At 41.5% G+C, this 20,337-nt stretch overlaps 2 protein-coding genes across 12 annotated transcripts in view; one reads left to right on the top strand and one right to left on the bottom strand.

The window, feature by feature from the left end:
* unc79 (unc-79 homolog, NALCN channel complex subunit) overlaps positions 1-13,717 on the top strand; it is a 33,825-nt gene extending 20,108 nt beyond the window's left edge. For 5 of the 8 annotated variants that reach the window (XM_020590991.1, XM_020590986.1, XM_020590988.1 and 2 more), the window contains 27 exons: positions 754-955; positions 1,073-1,255; positions 2,381-2,449; positions 2,869-3,170; positions 3,305-3,487; positions 3,668-3,830; positions 4,198-4,347; positions 4,457-5,740; positions 6,146-6,247; positions 6,744-6,860; positions 7,283-7,385; positions 7,467-7,607; positions 7,746-7,784; positions 7,906-8,018; positions 8,204-8,289; positions 8,671-8,844; positions 9,137-9,205; positions 9,294-9,404; positions 10,675-10,779; positions 10,880-10,957; positions 11,070-11,159; positions 11,240-11,415; positions 11,808-11,991; positions 12,436-12,639; positions 12,751-12,828; positions 12,932-12,973; positions 13,096-13,717. In XM_020590991.1, coding sequence (XP_020446647.1) covers positions 754-955; positions 1,073-1,255; positions 2,381-2,449; positions 2,869-3,170; positions 3,305-3,487; positions 3,668-3,830; positions 4,198-4,347; positions 4,457-5,740; positions 6,146-6,247; positions 6,744-6,860; positions 7,283-7,385; positions 7,467-7,607; positions 7,746-7,784; positions 7,906-8,018; positions 8,204-8,289; positions 8,671-8,844; positions 9,137-9,205; positions 9,294-9,404; positions 10,675-10,779; positions 10,880-10,957; positions 11,070-11,159; positions 11,240-11,415; positions 11,808-11,991; positions 12,436-12,639; positions 12,751-12,828; positions 12,932-12,973; positions 13,096-13,284 — 4,737 coding nt within the window. In that variant the 3' untranslated portion in view covers positions 13,285-13,717. The remainder of the gene's footprint in view (positions 1-753; positions 956-1,072; positions 1,256-2,380; positions 2,450-2,868; positions 3,171-3,304; positions 3,488-3,667; positions 3,831-4,197; positions 4,348-4,456; positions 5,741-6,145; positions 6,248-6,743; positions 6,861-7,282; positions 7,386-7,466; positions 7,608-7,745; positions 7,785-7,905; positions 8,019-8,203; positions 8,290-8,670; positions 8,845-9,136; positions 9,206-9,293; positions 9,405-10,674; positions 10,780-10,879; positions 10,958-11,069; positions 11,160-11,239; positions 11,416-11,807; positions 11,992-12,435; positions 12,640-12,750; positions 12,829-12,931; positions 12,974-13,095) is intronic. The other 3 variants (XM_020590987.1, XM_020590990.1, XM_020590989.1) reach the window with 3 other exon arrangements.
* A 2,120-nt stretch (positions 13,718-15,837) lies between these two features.
* Positions 15,838-20,337, bottom strand: part of prima1 (proline rich membrane anchor 1) — an 18,425-nt gene continuing 13,925 nt past the window's right edge. For 2 of the 4 annotated variants that reach the window (XM_020590814.1, XM_020590810.1), the window contains exon 4: positions 15,838-18,174. In XM_020590814.1, coding sequence (XP_020446470.1) covers positions 18,075-18,174 — 100 coding nt within the window. In that variant the 3' untranslated portion in view covers positions 15,838-18,074. The remainder of the gene's footprint in view (positions 18,175-20,337) is intronic. The other 2 variants (XM_020590811.1, XM_020590812.1) reach the window with 2 other exon arrangements.

The following is a 20,337-nucleotide window of genomic DNA, read 5'->3' as shown; positions in this document are numbered from 1 at the left end:
ATTCTACAGCACTATGTGTTAAATTATAGCTAACTCTTAACACAAAACTCACCTGTATCTGAACACATTGCCTTTGACCATCACTGGCCATTCCTTTTCTTAAAAACCAATAAAAAAGTACATCAAACTCTGGCACACATTCCTCAGTAACGCATAGGTGAATGTACTGTATATATAGTTTGGCTCTAGTTTGAAGTGGTGTCAGAAAATAGTGATAAATGCCCATCACTGTTTCCCACAGGCAAAGATGACATCTTCAAGTTGCTTGTTAATCTCACCAGCAGCCCAAAACCCAAATATATTTAGTTCACTAAACTGTATTATTTTCAGAACTAGATTAATACAAAAATTACAGTATACAGTAAACATGACTTTACTGATCTCCAGTGGAAAATGTACACGCTACCCAGCAGTAATTAAAATTATAAGTATACTGTATAAGCTAGTTTAAACTAGAACCTTTACCAGCTGCAACATTAAATGTGATGAAGACAATAATGCATCAGTAATTATAATCAAATCATGTGAGATACATTAATGTAAAATGTGCCATTCTGCATAACGAGTGCTTTTCCTTTTAGTACTTTAAGTATGTTTTGATGCTAATACTTTTGAACTTTTACATAAATAACATTCTCAGTGCAGGACTTTTACACTATGTTATTGCTGCTTTTACTTAAGTAAGGGATCAGAGAACTTCTTCCACAATTGTCTGTATATTTATTCTTTGTGTGTGCGTTGTTTATTATCTAGGGGTTATGCCTGTGCCTGGATTTCCAGTTTGACACTGTTGTGAGGGATCGGCCAGTAATACTCAGCAAACTCCTTCTGTTGCACTTCCTCAAGAAAGACATTCCTGCACTTAGCTGGGAGTTTTTTGTCAACCGTTTTGAAACATTGTCTCTGGAGGCTCAGTTACACCTGGACTGCAACAAGGAGTTCCCTTTCACTACTAGTATGCATCCTTATTTAGATTTCTACATCTCCTTTACATCTATTGCATGTTTCTTGATATGACATGATCATAGCCTAATAGTACTCCACATTTTGTTTGTGACCTTTCTTTTGGCAGCCATCACAGCTGTACGAACCAACGTAGCCAACCTCAGCGATGCAGCAATGTGGAAGATACGACGAGCTCGTTTTGCCAGGAATCAGCAGAAGAGTGTGCGTTCCCTCCGTGACAGTGTGAAGGGAGGTCAGACAGAGTCGAAACGGGCATTTTCACTCCCTGAGTCACTGAGCAGTCGACTTCGTGAGTAGTGGAGATCAATCTGAACCTGTTCATTTTCTGGTCAAACAGTGTTTGCAAATGCCTTTGTTTAAGACTCACAGGCCTGTGAGTCTTAAATGTTATGTTGGGGTGCCCAACATGACATTACAGAGACAATTACTGAATGTATTTATATAAATTTTAAGTCCATTTGCATTTAGAGAACAACCTGACACTTTCTTTCTGTAATATCACTACCCAATGTTTATTCCTTACATGTCAAACCAAATGCCTTTGCATTTGCAAATGCTATTTACCCAAAGTCTGGCCCCTTTTCCTGATGTTTCTCTCTTCACTTGTTTATTTCTAACATTCATTCGTTTTAATGTCTGAATATATTTTAGGCTAATAAATAAGGAACTCGCTACCATGCAGTAGTGGAAGTACTCAAATTGTTTACTTAAATAAAACTAACAATATCACAGTGTAAAGTAAAATTACTACATTCAAAATGTTACTTAAGTACAAAAGTATTCTTAGTAAAAGTACTCGTTATGCGGACTAACACATTTCCCATTAACATATATTAAATTATTGGATGATATTAATTGACATATTATTGTGTACTTCACATTTAATGCTCTAGCTGGTAAAGGTGGAGCTCATTTATGCCTATAATTTGAAGTACTGCTGGGTATTTTGGCATTTTCACATCAGGGATCAATCAAGTCAGATAGAAGCTAGTAAATAAAGTACAATATTAGCTTTTATGATACAGAGAAGTCAAAATATGAAGTAGCACAAAATGACCATACTCAAAGTACAGACACCTCAAAATTTTGCTTAGGTAAAGTACTTGAGTAATTTTACTTAGTTACTCTCAACCACTTCTACCATGCCATTCATTTTACTCTGCACAGAAGGATGTCTGAGTTACTTTTGTTGGTTTAAAACATGATGTGGTTGTTGGATATTTGTGATTAGTCAAAATACCTTAATAAATACCTTGTTAATAACTGGATTTCATAAAATTAGCTAACTAACAGTGTGGTTTTGTCTGTGTGTGTGCGTGCTCATATGTCAGTTGACGATGAAGCTCAGACATGTATCCTGTGCTGCCTTCCCTGTACATTCTCCTAAATTGTGTTCTTTGAATGTGGTTTTTAGCCCTAAGACTTACGAGGCAAGAGCAGTCTGCCCCTACACTGGGAGATATGATAGAGAAAGTCCTGCCAGGTAAATAACAACCCAAATCATAATCACATCACATTGGAGGAAAAGTGCAGTGCCACTATTAATAAATCTTACATCTGGAAATATGAAATGACACATGAAAAAAAATGCTTACTTGAATGTGACGCTCATTGTTTTTATCCTGCCTTCAGGCTTTCACTGATTACAACACTGGGGAGATTGAAAAGAAAAACAGTCTTGGTCATTTTTTGTGTTTACCCATTTATATATCCCAAGAACATGTTCCAGTGATGTACTGCATGATGTTACGTACCCCTGTCCTGACAGAAAAGTGGAGAGTATTATTTGACACCCCCAAGCTTTGTGTTGCTACATCTCCTGCTCCTGCACCTTTCCCTCTCCCCCATTTTCTCCCCTATCTGCAGCACATTTCCTCCCACACTTTAACCCTGATTTTTCAGTCCATCTTGTAGGCCAGACCCCATCTCCTGAGGAAGACACCATCATCAGAGACCTGCTCCCTGAGGATGCTGGCATAGATCACCAGACTGTTCACCAGCTGATCATGGTGCTCATGAAATTTATGGCCAAAGACCAAAGCAGCGCTGAGACTGACATCGGCAGTGCCAAGGCTTTCAACACTGTAAAGCGTCACCTGTATGTGCTGCTGGGATATGACCAACAGGAGGGCTGCTTCATGATCGCGCCTCAGAAGATGCGCACCTCCACCTGCTTCAATGCCTTCATTGCTGGAATTGCACAAGTGACTAACACATCATCCTATTATCAATTTGATGTTCTGTGTTTGTTGATGCACTGATAGTGTTTAGTGGTATGTTGTGAGGAAAGTACTTGTAGACCTGACATACTAATGGAAATAAATGTTATTGCATTCAGGTGATGGACTATAATATTAGTCTGGGGAAGCAGCTGCTCCCTTTGGTGGTCCAGGTGTTGAAGTACTGCACGTGTCCACAGCTGAGACATTATTTCCAGCAGCCACCTCGATGCTCTCTTTGGGCCCTGAGGCCACACATTAGACAGATGTGGCTCAAAGCCCTGCTGGTCATTCTCTATAAGGTACCCTTTAAATTACTGTGTGCCAGTAGGAATTTATTTATTTATTCATTCACTCTCCCGAATAATATATTTTTTCGCCACTAATCAATTGCTGAATCTTGCTGTTACATATTGTTGTTTATTTTGTGATTTATAATGTGATGTACAGTATGAATTACAAATAAAATATACATTATACAGTACCCATATAGAGACATGGATGGCAGTAAAGTGGTCCTCCATCTGATCCACATCACCATCAACACACTGAATGCCCAGTATCACAGCTGTCGTCCCCATGCCACAGCAGGACCCCTCTACAGCGACAACTCCAACATGAGCCGCTACAGCGAGAAGGAAAAAGGTGAAGCAAGATGAAGAATTTTGCTTATCTTGGCAGGAGGCTCAAATTTACTGAATAGGGCACATAAAGTAAAATTACATTACCTACATATATTAGTTGATTGTGTGTACTAGTGTGTGTACCCATGACATTAACATTTTGGCAACTGAGAAGAGAATTCATTGAATTTTAAAATATTTGCTGATTGTGAAAAATATTTTAAATATTTTTTGGAAGAAACCAAAATGCTGTCCCCGTCCTGTCTCACTATACCTGGTAGCTGACAGTGTAGGAGGAAAGTGACCCCATCCTCTGTCAGATTTCAGTGTTCTATGTGCTGCATAAATGGAGGGCTGATGTTCATACTCCATACTTTTCTCCATTTTAGAAGAGGACAGTGTATTTGATGAGTCAGATGTTCATGACACACCAACTGGTGCTGCTAATAAGGAGTCACAGACCTTCTTTGCCCGCCTAAAGAGGATTGGTGGCAGCAAGTCAGTCAAGTACCAGCCAGTAGAGCTGAATGCCAAGAGAAGTAAGAAGCACAGGCTTTCAATGTCAAGTGTACAGTAGTATTACAGCATCTTGAATGAATCATGTTGCTTTCACAAAGAATAAAAGTTCACTTTTCTTCTGTGTATCAGGTGAAATTGAGCTGTCAGAGTACCGCGAAGCCAGCGCCCTTCAGGACAGCATCCTGCACTGTGTGAGGGAGGAGAGCACCAGGAAGAAGCGGCTGCAGGCCATGCACAAGCAGAAGTCTCTGGACATTTCTAACACAGATTCCATCCTCTTCAATCTGGATGAACACAGGCGCAAGTCATGCATTGATCACTGTGAAATGCATGTGCCCCCAGTGGTCCTTCCCCCATCATCGGTAATGTCCCACAGTAGGTATCATGGTAAAGGATCCTCAGATGGCTTTTCAGTTCGGGTGGAGGGCAGCGATCCTGTGAATCGGCGAGGTTCTCGGGGCGGCCAGTCCGACATTTCCAAACCTGTCATCCCAGAGGTCCGCCTAAGCTGCATGGAGACCTTTGAAGACAAGTTGGATCAGGGATCCCTTGTGGGATCAATTCAGGAGAAGGAGGATCAAGACCTCATTGACCTCTCCTCTGACTGCACGTCCATTCCAGAAAAACACTCCCTGCTCTCCATGTCTGACAGTGACTCCTTAGTGTTTGAACCACTGCCTCCTTTGAGAATTGTGGAGAGCGATGAAGAATTTGACCTTAACACCATCATAGGCTTCAAGTTCAGTGGGAGTCCAAAGGTCTCTGCTTCCCCTACCAGCAGTAACACCTTAAGACTGTCTCCGGTAGTTCAGGTGAGCGTAGAGGACTGCTCCAGTGACAAAAACACCCCTGATCTTTTGGTGAGGGAGGCAAACTCACCGCAATCATTAACAGAAAAGAAGCCAAAGTGCATGACTCCCAGCACTTCTCTGGATCTTCCTGATCGGCCGGAAAATGTTGGCAATGAAAGCCCCATGACCCTGAAGCAGAAGAGAGACCTGCTGAGGAAAACCCCACATGTTCCTGACACCTCATTAGATGATACATTTGTGGCCCCTGAAGATCTGAAAACCGGAATGGGACCTGGGACAAGCCCCTCTGGCAGGACCGTCTTCTTGGACATCCCAGAAGACAAAGCAGAGTCTCCTTCCTCACCAGAGAAAAACAAAAATAACAGTAATGACGAAGAGGAGGAGGACGGTGATGATGAAGAGGATGATGATATGGGTGATGACGTGGACAGCGAGCCCAAGCCTGACAATGAAGACAATGATGAGGCAGAGTTTAAAATTCAGATTGTTCCCCGACAACGAAAGCAGAGGAAGATAGCTGTCAGCGCTATCCAGAGGGAATACCTGGATATCTCCTTCCACACGTTCGACAAGCTGGGTGGTGAGCAGACAGCTGAAACTGGTAAGAGGGAAGGATAGATAAACACCTCCGATTAGAAGTAATCACTGCTCACTAATGATCTGCTCATCAAAATATTTTCAGATGAAATCTAAGATTTGAGAAGGTTTTGAGACGGTTTATACAATGCCTATACATAATAGTCATAATAAACCTACGTGTTTTTAAAGTGTGCACTTAAAATATAATGATATTAAATAATGTAATAATAATATGTAACAAATCACTAAACTATACATAAATTCTAATTAAATTAGCACTAAAGAGACCATAACAATTGCAGACTTCCCCTGATGATTGACATTTATGCAATATTATTACTTATTATAACGGAATAACCGCTAGCATATAACGGCATATATACTGATGCCAAAACCCGGCCCATGATCCACCCATATTGCCTTGCAGATCACAAAGTTCTGTCTACACTGGAAAAGCCACGAGAATCTGCCTCAGCCCCAACGCTTGAAGCTGCTATGCCTGAAACAAGCCATCGCTCTTCAGTATCAAGTAGGATACAAATACTTTAATATGTAATCTCTTTATGAACTTCAGTAAAACTGACTGTTGTGGTTGTCATAACAAAAACCTTAATATTTCATATTTTTACATATTGTGTGCAGTCCAATATATGAAATGTAGTTTTTGTATTTCTCTTTGCAAACGAACTTTTTGAAATGTTACATTAAATTCTGGAATAAATATTGTATAATATAATTTGACACTGTATTAAGAAAACCAAACAAACAGCACATAAAAATACTTTGTATTTATTTTTTATTATACATTAATTTTAATTTCACTCTAAAATATTGTTTAGATGTAATTATTCAGAAGACTGGGCTTAAATCTGTGTCTGATATAATATAATTGACATTAACCATCTCATTTTTATGTGAGCGTCGTCCCTAATCCCCTGGAATCATACACACTCTTCCTGTTGGTAAAGCTGAAATCAGTTTAGGCTGTTCTAACTCAGGTGTTGTTTTCTGTGTCTGACATTTAGCACAGTACCGTCAGGTGAAGCGAGGTTCTCTGGGAGCTCTGACCATGAGCCAGCTAATGAAGAGACAATTGGAGCATCAGTCCAGCGCTCCACACAACATCAGCACCTGGGAGGCAGGTTGGTCACTTTAGAGTTTCCTTTGTTCCACGATGAACGCTTAAGGTGGTATATGACTAAAGTGACATATAAGGCAAATAAGAAAACAGAAATAAAGTCAGCAGAATGAAACATTTATTGAAGTTACTGAAATCAAACTGGGCAAATACAATAATGAAAAATATACATTTTGGACAGATTTAGCGAGATTGATTAATTATTTGTTATTATTAAGTAATTGTTACATTTTTATCATTGTCATCTTTAAAACCAGGACACACTAATGAAACGTCTCTTTGAAATGGTTAGATAATGACTAGTGCGCTAAGAAGAAAGCTTAAAAAGATATCTTTCAAAAACAAAAACAATATGTTATTCCTTATTAATCTCACCTAATTAAAGCAAGCTTTTTAAAATTTCCCACTAATATTCTTCCTCTGTAGGTCCTACAAAAACCAGTCTCCTCTCTGCACCAAGCACAGTCAGCATGTTTGTCCCTGCACCTGAGGAGTTCATCGATGAGCAGCCTACTGCCATGTCTGACAGGTCAATCAGTCAACCGTTAGCCGCATGTCTTGAAATAAGTGTCTTTAATGATTAAAACTATAATTCTGTGTGCTGTTCCAGATGTCGGGACTGTGCGGCTGTGCTGGAGGAATATGACGAGGAGACTCTCAGCCTTGCAGTGGTGGTTCTTTCCATGTTCATCCACCTCAGCCCTGATTTGGCAGCTCCGATGCTTCTTGACATCATGCAGTCTGTGGGCAGGTACAGCCACTCCACTAACCGTTCCTGCAACCTACATCCACACAGCACTTCACCATTAAATGAAGTTTCATAACTCACCCTTAGAATACATGCATAATTCATCCTCAAGTCCTAATCCACTGCTTTAACTTCTTTCAGGTTGGCGTCTAGTGCCAATTTTTCTGGACAAGCTGAAAGGTATGAGACATTAAAGTTATCACAGCAGTATGCTTAAATAATCACTGAGCTTATAGATGAGTTTAATAAAAAAATATGAGGTGTAGCCACCTGTCCAACACAGACATGTGATGTTTTGCAGTACATTGATCCCAGGGAATGTAGCGGGTGTAGCCAAGCAGTTCCTGCGCTGTATGCTTCACCAGCTGGCACCCAATGGCATCTTGCCCCAGCTCTTCCAGAGTAACATCAAAGGTCTGCTCATACTGCCTAATAAAATGTACCAGCTGTTCCTACAGGGACTTACACCATGTCTTACCTGTTCATTCCTCTTACCTATATTTGATGCATATTTTATTGCATCTATTTTTCATAATGATAACACTACTGGGTATACTGTCACCTTCATTTTTTTATGGTTGTCTTTCATTCTTTTGCAGATGGAAGTTTTCTGCGAACACTTGCATCTTCGCTGATAGATTTCAATGAGTTGAGTTCCATTGCTGCTCTCAACATGCTACTTGAGGTGGGATGTTTTTTCATCATGTATCTGTGTTGTGTTATTTAACCAGCAGGAGGCGCTCTTGTCAAAGCAGTAGCTTTTATGGTTTCAGCTACATATAGAGCTCAAGCCTGTCTAAAACAACAAATTACTGGGGTTTTCAAAAAAGCCTTGAAAACTTGAAAGTCACAGAACCAGTTTATTGTTAATGTAAAGTAAAGGTCGCAGATAAGAAGCCCCTGATGCATGGCTCATCCAAGCAGTCATTTGTCCTTCAATGTCCTAAATCTACTTCTCTCATCATGAGCATTATGACTGATCAGGACTGAATTATCAGCTAAAAGGAAACATCTTCAGAATGTTATTGCATAAGTCTGTTCTGTTTTATGCATCTGTGCCCTCCAGGGTCTGAATAACAAGAAGAGTCTGCCAGCAGGGGGCACAATGCTGCACTGCCTGGACAACATCGCCTCCTTCATGGAGGCACTCCCCATGGACTCTCCTAGCAACCTGTGGACAACTATCTGCAACCAATTCCAGACCTTCCTCACAAAACTGCCCTCTGTGCTTCCTCTGAAGGTAAATATTGACTCTTTGGGCCATTTAGTCATGGTCTGGTATGGTTTGATATGATTATGGCTTGAGGAAAAAGCATCTAACTGTGCCCTTGTCGGGTTCAATAGGACGGAGTCTTAAAATTATGATAGATATGACTCTGGCACTTTTGAACTTGAAGGTGAAATTAGGTATTCTAATCAATTTATTGCTGCAGACAATAGGATTATGGACATTCACCATGCAATATTTTCCATTGTTTACACTATTGAACATACTTGGAGTTTGCTATTCTTTGCAATTTGTGTCTTATTAGTGCCCCATGGATCCCAGCTTGAGGATTATCATTTGTCTACTGAAAATCCCAACTATAAACGCAACTCGGGTAAACTCAGAGCAAAATGTAATTCACTGGTTTGTTCAAATCTTGGTTTTAAATATTAAAATTTTCATCTTCTTCCTCAATGATGCAGAGCCTCCTGGAGCCCTTCTCCAAGCTGCTGAGCTTTGTGATCCAGTATGGCCTGTTCGGTCTCTCCTACCTCGTAGAGCTATGTGGGCTGTGTTACAAAGCCTTCAACAAGGTACTTTTGAGTGTGTTTACACTGTATAGAGAGCTTTTTATGTAGGAATAAAACATGCGGACCAGTATTTTGTTGGGTGTGAGAGAGTTAAACCTTTTAAACTAACCTGCAGTGTTTAAAATGTTGAGCTCCTGTTTGCAGGCCTCTCACTCATTACTCTTTTGGTGCCACACCTACTTTCCTCACTCCCCAGTCTGCCAGAAATGTGGCCATATGTCACAGATGATTAAATAGGCAATCAGGCAGTATTGATTAGCATGATTAGTAGTTGTGGTATGGCTGAGGATGTATAGTGTGTTTCTGAGTGGCTGTCTCAGACAGGGATGGAGCCAGCGCTGTCTGCACTGTTCGGCCAGATGGGTCCTTGGTCCTCCACCACTGTCAGTGCTGCATGGTTTATGTCTCCTGCAGTATTGATTTTCTACACCCTCTTTAATTCCTCACCGTATAATATCCGCTTTTCAAAACCAAGAGGCACTATGAGCAATTGCTTTTGGAACCTGTCCTGTGCAGTTGTTTTATGGCAAGGTGAGGTTTCTGGGAAGCGCAGGGAGGATTTTTCAGCCAGTTCTGTCACCTTTGGAGGTGAGGTTTTAAGGACATGAAATCAGGCTTTCTAAACCTACTGAAGTTAGTTACTCTGTGCACCATTTGTCACGGTTGAACTGTGCCAAATGCATCTGGGCCCTCCAGCTTAAGAACAGTCTATGATTTACTATTTCCCAAATGGATATGCTCCATTAACTTTTAATTATGAGAGTGTTGTGTACAGGTACTCACATTAACAAGCCACACATTGAGAAATGTCAGGAGCAACTCTGCATTCTGTAGCAAATGATGGGCAGTGTGTGTGCACCAAACATAAAAAATACATGACTGCATAGAGAAAGAGAGAGGCAAAGTGGAAGCCAGAAGATGACAGTGTGGTTTGTAAACAGGCAGCTGAGCTTTGTGTGGAAGGGATGAACAAAGAGAGCAGCCTGTCCTCAGGGAGGGAGAAGGCAGCCTGACAGCCACATCTGAGCTGTCTGGGACTCTGGGAGGAGAGATCTTGACTGGCCTAAATCTACTCCTCAGCTTCACTATTCTCTGTCTATTCCCTGTCTCCCTGCCTCCCCTCCCTGTCCTCTCACTGCCTGTCCTTCTCCCTTTATTCAGGCTACAGAGTTTATGCTCTCCTTGCAGCATGAGTAAGCGAGCGTGATAATAGAAAAAAAGTGGTCTTGCTGCATCAGTACATTTACTCCACTCTCCCTTTCCTCACATCCAGGAGAGAGACAAGTTCTACATGTCCCGCATTGTGGTGTTAGAGCTTCTGCAGGCTCTGAAGTTCAAGTCTCCTTTGCCTGACACAAACTTGTTACTGCTGGTCCAGGTAAAAAAAAAAAAAAAAAAAAAGAGTTTACTTTAGCCAAATACATCACAGCGTTTTATTCTAAATGCAGTACTAAAAAATGTGTTGTGGAATTTGGCAGTTTGTTTGTGCAGATATTGGTACACGACTAGCAGAATCCACCATCATCCAAAAGCACATGATCTCAGCGCTGCCGGGGGTAAGACAGAGTGTTTGGATCTTATTAAAGTCAGCCTAGTAAAACAGCAGGAAATAAAGACCGACCCCATTGTGATTGCTCCTAAAGGATAAACTGTTTTTGTACTCAACAGTGCACAACAGCAGCGATGGAATGCATGAGGCAATACATAAGTGAGCTCCTGGACTTCATTGCAGATATGCACACGCTAACCAAACTTAAAGTAAGTCTTGCTCTTCACAAGGGTCACAACATGCATTATACAGCATGCTTTTTTATTCTTACTCCAAATCTATTATACAGAGCCATATGAAGGCTTGTTGTCAGCCACTACATGAGGACACTTTAGGAGGGAACCTGAAAGTGGGCTTGGCACAGATCGCTGCCATGGAGATCACCAAAGGAAATCACCGTGATAACAAAGCTGTGGTCCGCTATCTTCCCTGGCTCTATCATCCACCATCTACAATGCAGCAAGGGTAAAAATGGGAAAAAAAAACATTTACAGACAAGTTCAGTAATTATTAAGTGACTTAAAGGGTCAGTTCACCTAAATCACACACAGTGAATGATATTTTTTTCAGGTGTATCTAGCCTTAAGGAAAGTTTTGGCTTTTTTATAGTGCAGGCAGAAATCTCAGACACAAAAACCTGCACAGATAACCAAAACTATCTTATTGAATATATACCACCTGAAACGTGGTAAAATGTTTTATTTACTAATTTTTTAAAATCATTTGATTGAATTGGCCCTTTAAATATTAGCTAATGGTGAAGCACTGCATGTAATTCTGAGAAATATGAGTATAGTATTGCTAAGGATATATGTGCAGTGATTAGTAAAACAGAATTTCTGCTCTTTTCTCTGCAGGCCAAAAGAATTCATTGAGTGCGTGTCTCACATCCGCCAGTTGTCCTGGCTTCTTCTGGGCTCCCTGACACACTGTGCTCTGCACCAGGGCTCTACCTCTTGCATGCCCATCCCTCTAGATGCTGGTTCTCACATCGCAGATCATCTTATTGTCATCCTCATTGGCTTCCCAGAGCAGTCCAAGGTGTGGCAGAATATCCCTTCTGTTGATCTCACCTAAGATACCTGTAAATACCTGTAAATATACATTGTACAGATTATACAGATCTGTACAGGTCTCTATTTTTTTAAGTACTCTATTTTATTCCTATTATCTCATTTCAATGAGCATTCCTTTGTCTGCATCGTTTACTGCCTGTTTAGAATGCTTATTTTGCATTGTTTGCACTGTTTGTTGCTTGTTAATACTGCTTATTTTGTTATATTACACAACCTTATGTTGGTTTACTGTTTACTTGCCCCTTGCATGGGGATATGTACATGCACATTGAGACCCCAGGTACCAGAGTCAAATTCCTCGTGTGTTCGTCACACCTGGCCAATAAAGCAGATTCTGATTCTGATTCTCAGATGTGTTATTAGGATCCGCAACCTCACTAGCTTTTATGTTTTTGGTCTGCATTGACAGACGTCCGTGCTGCACATGTGCTCCTTGTTCCATGCCTTCATGTTCGCCCAGCTGTGGACAATCTACTGTGAGCAGGCAGCTGCTGCTCCATCCCTGCAGAACCAGAACCAGACAGAGTTTTCCTCCAGTGCCATACTCACTGGCCTAGAGTTCTGGAGTCGGGTTACACCCAGCATCCTGCAGCTCATGGCCCACAATAAAGTGGTGAGTGCATTTCCAACAGATCTACAGTGGTGTTTTTACTTAATGAATCAACTTAATGCTTTATTTGGTGAAGAAATCAGGAGTTTGACATTAGTGATATTTTTTTGCCAGATGGTAGAGATGGTGTGTCTTCATGTCATTAGTTTGATGGAGGCTTTGCAGGAGTGCAACTCAACCATCTTTGTCAAGGTGTGCTATACAGTAACTGTAGTATTTTTTCTATCTGAATAATATTTGATTAACTTAACAAGTAGGCTAACACACAACTTATCCATTTCTTTTCCCCCTTTAGCTAATTCCTATGTGGCTGCCCATGATTCAGTCAAACCTTAAGGTAAGGCTTTAAAAGAATTTTCTAAAACGATTCATGCTAATTAATATCAAGAAGGTAAATACTGACTCTTGACCGTGATTTCAAACTAAAATGTTGTCACCTTCTCTTCCTTCTTTCATCAGCATCTCTCTGCAGGGTTGCAGCTGCGTCTCCAGGCCATCCAGAACAGGGTGAACCACCAGTGTCTGCAGGGCCCGACGTCCGCAGCCCCTCCGTTCGCCTTGCGCAAATGGCTGCAGTGCACCCAGTTTAAAATGGCTCAAGTGGAGATTCAGTCGTCGGAGGCCGCCTCACAGTTCTACCCCATGTGACTCGCTCTGTGGACACCTCGGGGTCATCTGGGTCCTCAGACATGCATGCATCTGCTCTGACCAAAAACAAAGGACTCTTATGTAACCTGATGCTGTGTGGGATTCTTTTGAACTGAATATTTTTCAGCACTTTTAGTATAATACCTGTATATCTACAGCAAATCTATGGTATTTTAAAGTACTAGCATTGGAAGAGATAATTAAAGGTTTGGTAGGCTTGTGTGGGATAATTGTATCAGCTGCCTAACTGTTGTATTCAACAGATATGAAGTGTCAGTAGATGACTAAGAGAACGTATATAGTATTATAGTGAGGCTCTGAAACAGCAAATGCTTGTTGAATTTTAGATATTCTCACTCTGTTACATTCTTTACTTTTTAAGTTGCTTGGTTGCAAGCTGGATAATAAAAGTCCAAGTTTTTCTAAACACTGAGACACTTTGTCATTTCATATGAATTGCCGACACCTTCAAAATTCAAATGTGACATTTACTGCCCTTTACTGTCACGACTGATGTGCAAAATGTCCGGTTTATCATAATTCAGATGGCAGAGCGATAAAATTCGCTCTGTTGTTTACTCTTCTGGATGATAAACTGAACCTCAGGTGTCTCCTGGAAAATAACATGACATGCATTTACCCAGCTCCTGTCTGAGATCCTTGTCAGACTGTCAGTCATGCTGCCTTTTGCCATCAGAGTTCAGCTCAATCAGGGGCTGATCTGACTTGCAGCAGCAGCTTTGTAACTCGATAAGGTGGAGCCAGACGTCAAAAGCCCCCCTCCTCCATCATCCCCCTCTATTCCCCACTTTGTTGGCAGCAACGAAACAGATTGGCTCATACATATACCAAGGAAACACAATTACCTTTGGCCTAATATGGTTTATAGTGATTAAACATTGTTGTGAGGTCTAACAGCATTATGGCGAAGCTCGTCTGAGAATAACAGATGACATGACAGCAGGGCCAGAGAGCCGAGCAGCACATTAATCTTTGTTTGATCTTCACTTCTGCAGGGGTTTCATTATCAAGCTTCAAGATAAATTAGATCTGATGATATACATGTGTATTGCAAGTAGAAATCGGTTTATCTGAAAAAAAAAAATACGCCAGATTACATTTTTTAAAAATGTGCTTGTTAGGCACTACATGTGGCACATGCTGAGAGAAGTGTGGCAAATGAGTCACTAGCATAATGTCACACTATGCAATGAACACACATACATTCCCCTGTGACCTCAAGCTAGCTGAATCAGGTTGCAGTGCCCCTTCTCATCAACCTCTAGTTGTGGCTCATCAAAAAGCCTGTCTCCTGTTGTGTGCCTCTATCAGTGTGAATGTATATTAAAGTCATGCTGGATGCAGGTGTACACGTGTCCCTGTGTGTGCATTGATGTGTGTGTTTAATCAAGTCCCCCTTGCACTGAGGTTGCATCTGTCAGCCGCTGCTACTGTTGTGATCATTTGTACTTGTATCCCTTTTTTGAAAGAACCTGGCTCATTAGCAGAAGCTTATGTAATCAGTGTCCCACAGGTATCCAGCACTTTCCCTGCCCCTGCCTGCCTGCTGCCTCCTGGAGGACCATATGGGAGCACTGACCTGATGAGCTGGGAGCTGGAGTTACTGAGGGTAATTAACACTGACCAAAGGCCTCTCAGGCACAAAGCATGTGAGTGGGTCTTCACAAATTGTGAAGGTCAGCTTTGAAAGGACTGTGTCAGCTCTCATATGCACACACACATACACACTAGACCAGGTGTGTGCATTGATGACATGCCTTGATTAAAGAGCAGGTTGAGAGAGGTACTCTCTTGCAAGCTGCGTCCAATGAATCTCACCAGCAGCTGTGTACAGAAACAATTTCAAGAACCCTAATTTTAAAGAATCTGTATATCAGCAGCCTTTTTGTTCTCTGGAAAACCTTTCTGAAAGCCTCGTAAAGCCTGTTCAGACAGTGACGGTCCCCGGTCCTCCTGCCAAGTGCTGTCACATTGCTTTTATGACAGTAAAATCTACAGTGCATGGCTGGACAATGCATGAATGTTTAAATTGCTCCGTGTCCAGTGGTATTACCATCAAGTGGCATATCTTAAGCAGGGAAGACAAAGTACTCTATGGTCCCTCATTCACAACATATTTCATTGACATTGGTCTTCAGGGCTCTTCTGCATCAGCCTGTATAGCACAGGTTTGCACGTGTTTCACATAATTAGCTTCAGTAAGCAGATAATGTGCAAATTAAAACAGAAAGGGGAGCATGTGTGTATGATATAATGTAAAAGTGCAACCTCTCACAGAGGTGTTCTGTTGCCTTCTGAAACCCTCTTTCATTATAGCAAACTATTTTCTTGCTGCAGCTGCAGAAATCTTTCACACTCAACCCCATGAATTTTTGTATGACATTATTATTAATTAAGCCCAGAGTGAACACAATATGTGATCTATACATTTTCTCATTTATGTCATTAACCCCCCGGAGCGCAATACATTAGAGCTCATTAAAGATGCACTGTGTGGGACAGACTGAGAGCATGTCATCCATGGTGGGGTGGAGGGAATTTTTTTGGTGGGGGACAGGAGATCACGGACAGTACAGCTCTGCTCAAGACATGAATGACACACGACAGCACAGTGCAGACAGGATGGCCATGGGCTAAAATAACTATCACCTTTGCCCCATATGCCGCAGTTTGTCATCACATCATAACAGATTTGAAAAATCTACACATATACTGTATTTCTTTAAACACAATAGACTGTAGATCTGTTATGTACAGTTTATTTACAACTGAAAAACTCAGCAATGAACTCGACTTATGCACGTCTGTTTGGTATAATGCATAAATTGTGTATGTCCTACTGATTGCTATATGTACATTAATGGCTTGCTCCATCAACATGACAACACTGACACAATTCTAAATGGTAGCACATTGTTTTAAGTTTTACTATGTATAAACATATGTTCTGTTACACTGTACATGAATTAACAGTCCAGAAGGCAGATATTTAAATATCGATATTTACATTCATGCATTCATTGCTTCTCTCTTATAGGTATATGGGGGATATACTGTTAACTGATACCTGTGCATGTTTAAATGCAAGCATGTGTTTTCAAATGTCCACAGTTTAGCCAAAATCTATACTTAACTGACAGCCACAGAGCACAGCCCACTCTCAGTGAGAACACTCATCTGCATGCTCACTCTCAGACACACACACACACACACACACACACTCAAGCACGCACACACATGCGTTCACAGATACGCTCAGATTTATTGTAAAAAAGCAGAACAGCGTTGAGTGATGCTCCAGTTCAGCTCAGTTGTGTTTTTCCAGGGGGAGATGTGGAGGATGCCTGTGACAGCACTGAGTCACACACATCCCTGCTGAGGCCATCCGCTGTGCAACCTGATCTCTGGCTATTGGTTAAGTCTCCTGTCTCTCACCAGTCACAGGGTCAGCCCAGGGCTCATGCCCCCTGTTTCTATAGTAATGGGCTAAGCCCTGCCTGACAGATAGAAAACTGAAGATTGTCAAATCCAAACAAAACATGGCTGAAAGCATCGAGCTGATGCCCAAGACTCAACAAGATTTAACCTGACGATAGTACATTTAACAAATCTAATACAGGGCCTGCCTTTTGATGCAGCACAGAAATAATGTTTGTAAAAACACACAATCACATGGCACATCATAGAGACCCCTGAACTTTTTTAGCTGAACTCTCAGGGAATCAGAGAAAAGCGTATCAAACACCCAGAGACAAAACAACAGATGCCAAAACTGTTTGCAGAGCAAGCGTGTTTTCTGCATCAGTGTCTTAACAAACTGACAGCAGGCTTAAAGCATTGGAGCATCACAAATGAATGATATGATTTATACATTATTCACCTAAAAAACAGAACTAAATCAAATGGACTCATGATGGTGTTCACGCTTTACCAAGATGAAAGTAACTTACAAGACAGTTTTTTCCTTTTAAGTAGAAAAATAAATCCAAAGGCAGATATATAAATAAATACAACAAATAAATAGATCAATGACTGAATGATATTAAACTGAGTCTTCAGTGGCAATTTTGGCATGGTAAAATAACCACAGCGCCCCACGCTGATGTCATTGCTCCTCTGTTTTATATGGATTTCATTAAATTGCATAGTCAGATGAATCCATCTCTCAGAGCCAGGGCCGACAGTAACATCATGCCTCTCACAAAGCATCTGTCTCAGAAACGGAGAACAAAAGATGGACAGTGTGAGGATTAGAATATAAAAAATGTTGCATTCTCTAAAAAAACTGCATGCATTTTATTTATTGGTGTCTGATGAGCTGTCCTGTCTGGTCGCCCATGAGACTGCAGGGCTGTTGTATAGTCTGTTGTTCCACTGCAGATATCAACAGTGAGTGAGGCCTGGATCTGCGGCAGACTGGCAGACAGTCCCTCTCCAGCCAGCAGCCAACCAGCCTGTCAGCAACACATGCTGTTACTAAGAGCACAATGTTCAGCCTGCTGTGCCACTTTTGACACCACAGGGGTTTATGGATCTTTCTTTTCCTCCTTTTGGCCATGATTTTTTTAACCTTCCATCTTATACAGCTCTTTTTGAGCTGAAGGTGTTCACAGTCCGGGCCCTGTGCCAAGCAAAAAGAGAAGCTTTACCTATTTGATAACCTCGGGTAAAACCATGTTGCTTTTTGGGTGAGAAGGGATTTGTTGTGTTTGGGGACAGCTGAGAGAAGGTGATGGTGATATCACTTCCTATATCTACCAGGAGACAGTCTATACCACAGTGTTGTTCGTACCCGTGGCCTTCTTGTTACGGATACTCATGGCATATTCCCCACGACTTGTCCCGTTCTCTTCTTTTCGTAGTGGTTTCCTGCATAGAAACATTTTCATACAGTGAGGATAAATTCCTTAACAAGAGAGATCTGATGTTACATTTGCTTTATAAAGGTCATGTCATTAAACAGAGCATTTAGACTGTTGTGTTAATTTCTTGGGCTGCTCTGGGTGAATATGCTGATCTCACCAATCCTTTCTAATACGCTCACTGTTCAAAGGTCACTTTTGCCAGGAGACACGAGTGAAAGATATATCACAGCAATTACCTGCTCTGACTGGTAGATGCAATATTCCCTCTAAGTAATGAGCATGTGTGTGGCTGTCAGGGAATTATAACACTGATACATAACCTCCTGTGAAATTTACTCTCAACACCGGTTGAGTTGTAATACACTGCCCTTTCTGTGAGTATGTCCTGGTGCGAAATAAAGCTAAAACACATTGTCCCCTTGCTGCTACTAGTCTGCAAAGAGCAGTATCATTCAACGCAGCCCTTTTCACACACTCCTCAGTGCCTCTGTGGTTATTATATTTCTCCAGTGTACTGTGGCTTCTGCACCGACCGGCTCAGCTGCTCTCCCCTGCTCTGGCTTATGTAACTCACAGAGACAGATATGAATACAGTTAGTACAGTCACTGTCCCGCTCAACACTATACATTGCCTTCAATAGCACAGAGAACCCTTGAGCAACATCTTAGTTCAGCGTCTCCTCTCCTCTAAATCCCCAACTAGCCAACCAGTTCTGACAAGCAGTCACTCCCAGCCTGGTCTAGTACAAATCGTGTTCCCTTCTTGTCCATAGTGCGGAGAGGTAAGCTTTACAGGGTGAAATGAGCAAGCTAGTAAAACAGTTCTGCAGAAAAAACTATATTTGGGAAATTTTTTTAAACGATGAGGTTGTGTCAGAGAGCTGCGCATGCAAATTGTTACTTTTTTGAAAAGTCTAAGTAACTAAAAATAACCCAGGCTTCTGCTTTCAAATGAAAGGTGATTCCATAAACAGTAAAATGAAACCTCCTCAATTCAATGCACTCAATGGTTTTGCTGATACAGCCTTTTTGGTCTGTAGCTTATGATCAGTAGCAGTTTATGGTAGGCAACTTTGAAGAGATGTTGCTGTGTAAACAAAATGACCAAAACTAGCTGTGTTACTGGACACCACATTTCAGCTGCTATGGCCATATACTGCAATATACTGTACGACGCTGCATTATATTCTTTATGTTATGGTTTGATGGTGTTTCTGTTGTTCTATCATTTCAGTACTGTGCATCGCCTCCACCCCTCCAGCTCCTGTGTTCATGAGAGCTGAAATTTTGTACAGACATTAATGTCCTCCTGGATATGAATCCTACTGACCTAGGCGACCCCTTGACTTTGACTTCAAAGTTGTTGTTTTTAGTGGAATGTTTCAAAAACTATTCCACAAAATCTAGTACAGACATTTATGTTTCCCTGAGGAGGAACTGTAACGCTGGTTACCATCGTCATAAAACCAACATTTAAGTTTGCCCAAGACTTCATTAGCACATATGCTGTATCCATGTCATGTCAGCAGAATGGGGAGGGTAGGAGTAGATCCTGTAGAAACTTCTAGGGAGTGTTCCCGGAGTAGTCCAAGATGGTGACTGTCTGCAATGTAGTCCTCTGTGGTGAAACTACTCTGTCATTTAACCATAATATGTATAGTTTGAAACACTGAAATTGCATTTGCAAGTTTGGCTACTTTGGCTATTAGGCTATGTTAGCTATTTGCCAGCTAACCTTTAACATGAATAATGTTATTTTATTTTGTTTGTTTACTAGTGAAATTAGATGTAACTGCTACAGGGTGGAGGGTTCATGGGAGTTTGCCCAACCAGTCCACATGTGTTTCATGGATCTGGAGAAGGCATTCGACCGTGTCCCTCGCAGTGCCCTGTGGAGGGTGCTCCGGGAGTACGGGGTCTGGGGCCCTTTGCTAAGGGCCGTCCAGTCCCTGTACGACCAGAGCAGGAGCTTGGTTCGCATCGCCGGCAGTAAGTCAGACTTGTTTCCAGTGCATGTTGGACTCCGGCAGGGCTGCCCTTTGTCACCGGTTCTGTTCATTATTTTTATGGACAGAATTTCTAGGCGCAGCCAGGGGCCAGAGGGAGTCCGGTTTGGGGACCACAGGATCTCGTCTCTGCTTTTTGCAGACGACGTTGTCCTGTTGGC

This window comes from Monopterus albus, unplaced genomic scaffold, assembly GCF_001952655.1.
Source record: "Monopterus albus unplaced genomic scaffold, M_albus_1.0 scaffold13.1, whole genome shotgun sequence".
Taxonomy (NCBI): Eukaryota; Metazoa; Chordata; class Actinopteri; order Synbranchiformes; family Synbranchidae; genus Monopterus; species Monopterus albus.
The sequence above is the reverse complement of the archived record's forward strand: the minus strand, read 5'-3'. Positions and strand labels throughout refer to the sequence as shown.